Source organism: Pterocles gutturalis, unplaced genomic scaffold (assembly GCF_000699245.1).
Source record: "Pterocles gutturalis isolate BGI_N339 unplaced genomic scaffold, ASM69924v1 scaffold9584, whole genome shotgun sequence".
In the NCBI taxonomy this organism is placed as follows: Eukaryota; Metazoa; Chordata; class Aves; order Pterocliformes; family Pteroclidae; genus Pterocles; species Pterocles gutturalis.
This window is the reverse complement of record NW_010133207.1, coordinates 28020-30811: the sequence shown is the minus strand read 5'-3', so window position 1 is coordinate 30811 and position 2792 is coordinate 28020. Positions and strand designations below refer to the sequence as shown.

Below are 2792 nucleotides of genomic sequence, written 5' to 3'. Positions count from 1 at the left end.
GGCGGTGCTCGGGTCTCGGCCTCGGCATCTCATCCTGCCCTGCCCGGCCTGGGGAAATAAAAGTTTTAGGAGTAAAATTAAGGACTGAAAGCCTTCAACTCACTGTTCGTGTATTTTGATGTTTTTTGCATCAAATGGGAAGTGTGGAGAGATGGGTTAGTTTGACTTCATGGATCTTTTTTGGTACCGTGCTGCCGTGGTACCTTGGTTTCGAACGCAAAGCAACCTGCAAGTACATGAGAAAGGGTAAAAAGAAAAAAAAAGTTTATTTTTCTGGCAAGGAAGTGAAGTGTCAATGGCATTTTCATTAACCTCAGTGGACTGGTAATATACAGATGCACAGATTTTGTTGTCTGGCTCATAAATAGCCTGGATGTTACTGGGCTTTCTCATAGCAATTCATGGAATATTTTCCCAATTAAAAAGAACTCTAATAATGACGGACCTGAATCTTGCATCTTCTTGGTTTTCAAAGTCACCTTATTTGCTGTTGAATCATACAAGCAGTTGTTTCTCTGTTACTCACCTTGTAAGAACAGAGGGTATATTCAGAATTGCACATACCTTGTGTAGAAGGTGCAGGGACAAATAACAATAAGAAACAAATTTGCAGAGTGCTGTAGCATATAAGCTTATGAATAGTATCTCAGAATTCTTTTTTCAAAAGAAGGAATAAACAGTAAATGTGGGAACACTGTCATGCAGCTAAAACTGTAAATCTGTATTTTTACTAATTTGATACCTTTTTCTTTGTAGGAATGGAGGGGAAAAAACTGATTTCTGCAACAGACACACAGTATTCTAGCGTGCTCCTTCAGACTTTGAATGAACAACGTGGCCACGGACTTTTTTGTGATGTTACTGTCATTGTGGAGGACCGGAAATTTCGAGCTCACAGAAACATCCTTTCAGCCTCAAGCACATACTTTCACCAGCTTTTCTCAGTGGCTGGGCAAGTGGTTGAACTGAGCTTTGTAAGAGCAGAAATTTTTGCAGAAATTCTTAACTATATTTATAGTTCTAAAATAATCAGCATTCGATCCGATTTACTTGATGAACTGATTAAATCAGGGCAACAGCTGGGTGTTAAATTCATAGCTGATCTGGGCGTACCTCCAGCTGAAGGAAAAACCATGCCAAGTGAGGTCAAAGATGGTGCTTCAGAAACTTCAGCTTCTAGTCCAGCTCAAAAGGATGCTGAAACACAAGTATCGGTAATAAGGCCAGAGAGTCAAGAGGGAATGGATGGGATGCCGGTTATAACACAGTCATTCTCCTTACATGGCATAGAATATGAGACTACAAAAATTACAGTGAGTGATTCAGATGATGAGGATGATGATGTAATTTTTTGCTCTGAGATTGTTCCTCCAAAAGAATGTACTAAAGACACAAATGCTGCAACCCAGAACCAGCCTTGCCCAAGTCCAGCTGGAATTTCTGACCAAAAATCGTGTGGCAGTGGTGGCTCTCCCCATTTAGCGAGCACCACAGCAGCTCAAAAACTCACTTTGTCTGCCAGTCGGCGAAGCCCAAACCAATCAAGTGTGGAATCACTTGTCTCTGCACCACCCCAGCATTTGACTCCTAATATCATTGTGCTAAATAAACCTCAGCTTAATGCATCGCTCAATGCCAGCTCTTCACATCAAACACATGTGACCCCTATGATTAATTTAGTTGAGGAGAAAGAGCAGCCATCTAATAATGGCTCCTTAACTGAAGTGGAAACAACTGCTGTTGATGACGAAGAGGCTGTTGAAGATGATGTCGATATCATTGGCTCCTCTAGCCCCGGTTCGGTCAGCACTAGCTCTTTGGTTCAGCAACCTTCTATACCCAAGGCAGCAAACACTGAAGGATCAGGTGTACAGAAAAAACAGGTTGTTACATTTTCACAAGAGCCATCTTCTAAACCTGGAGATTTTAAAATAAAAATCTCAGATGTCCTTAGTGGAAACAACAAGGAATTCAGTTCAGGTATAGCATCCAAGCACGTGGCGGAAGGGCAGAAAATCATCACATTAGATACAGCAACTGAAATAGAAAGCTTATCCACAGGCTGCAAGGTTTATGCAAATATTGGTGAGGATACATACGACATAGTCATTCCTGTAAAGGGTGATTCCGAGGAAGGTGAAGCCAAGCCTGATGAAACGCCTAGAACGTCAGGTGGTGATTCTCCAAACAAGAAACGCATGAAAGTAAAGCACGATGACCATTACGAGCTCATAGTGGATGGAAGAGTCTACTACATTTGCATTGTCTGTAAGAGATCATATGCATGCCTGACGAGTTTACGGAGACATTTTAATGTTCACTCCTGGGAGAAGAAGTATCCGTGTCGATATTGCGACAAAGTTTTTCCTCTTGCAGAATACCGCACAAAGCATGAAATCCACCACACCGGTGAGCGAAGGTACCAGTGCTTGACATGCGGCAAATCTTTCATCAACTACCAAGTTGTGGCCTCGCACATCAGATCAGTTCATAGCCAAGACCCTTCTGGAGACACCAAGCTTTATCGATTGCATCCTTGCAGGTCTTTGCAGATCAGACAGTATACGTACATTAGCGATCACTCGAGCAGTATACCAGTAATAAACCAGGGTGGAATTGTTTATCGTGTTGGTACAGGGAAGGATGGCACTGAAGGAACAACATCTAACCCTCCAGCCAAACAAATTACTTGGGATGACATTTTCATTCCGCAGGGAAACGAAGCAATTTTTAAACAAAATCCATCAGAGGGAAGTACTGAATTTGAGTTTGTAATACCAGAATCTTACTGA

At 41.9% G+C, this 2792-nt stretch overlaps 1 protein-coding gene across 1 annotated transcript; it reads left to right on the top strand.

Moving 5' to 3' along the window:
• Positions 1-740: 740 nt before the first annotated feature.
• ZBTB33 (zinc finger and BTB domain containing 33) lies at positions 741-2792 on the top strand. Its single transcript, XM_010081144.1, has one exon. The coding sequence runs from the start codon at positions 759-761 to the stop codon at positions 2790-2792; it is 2034 nt and encodes a 677-aa protein (XP_010079446.1). The 5' UTR covers positions 741-758.

What these genes read in the sequence shown, in the direction of transcription:
- ZBTB33 (XM_010081144.1), top strand. Translation starts at nt 759, where the DNA reads ATGGAGGGGAAAAAACTGATTTCTGCAACAGACACACAGTATTCTAGC.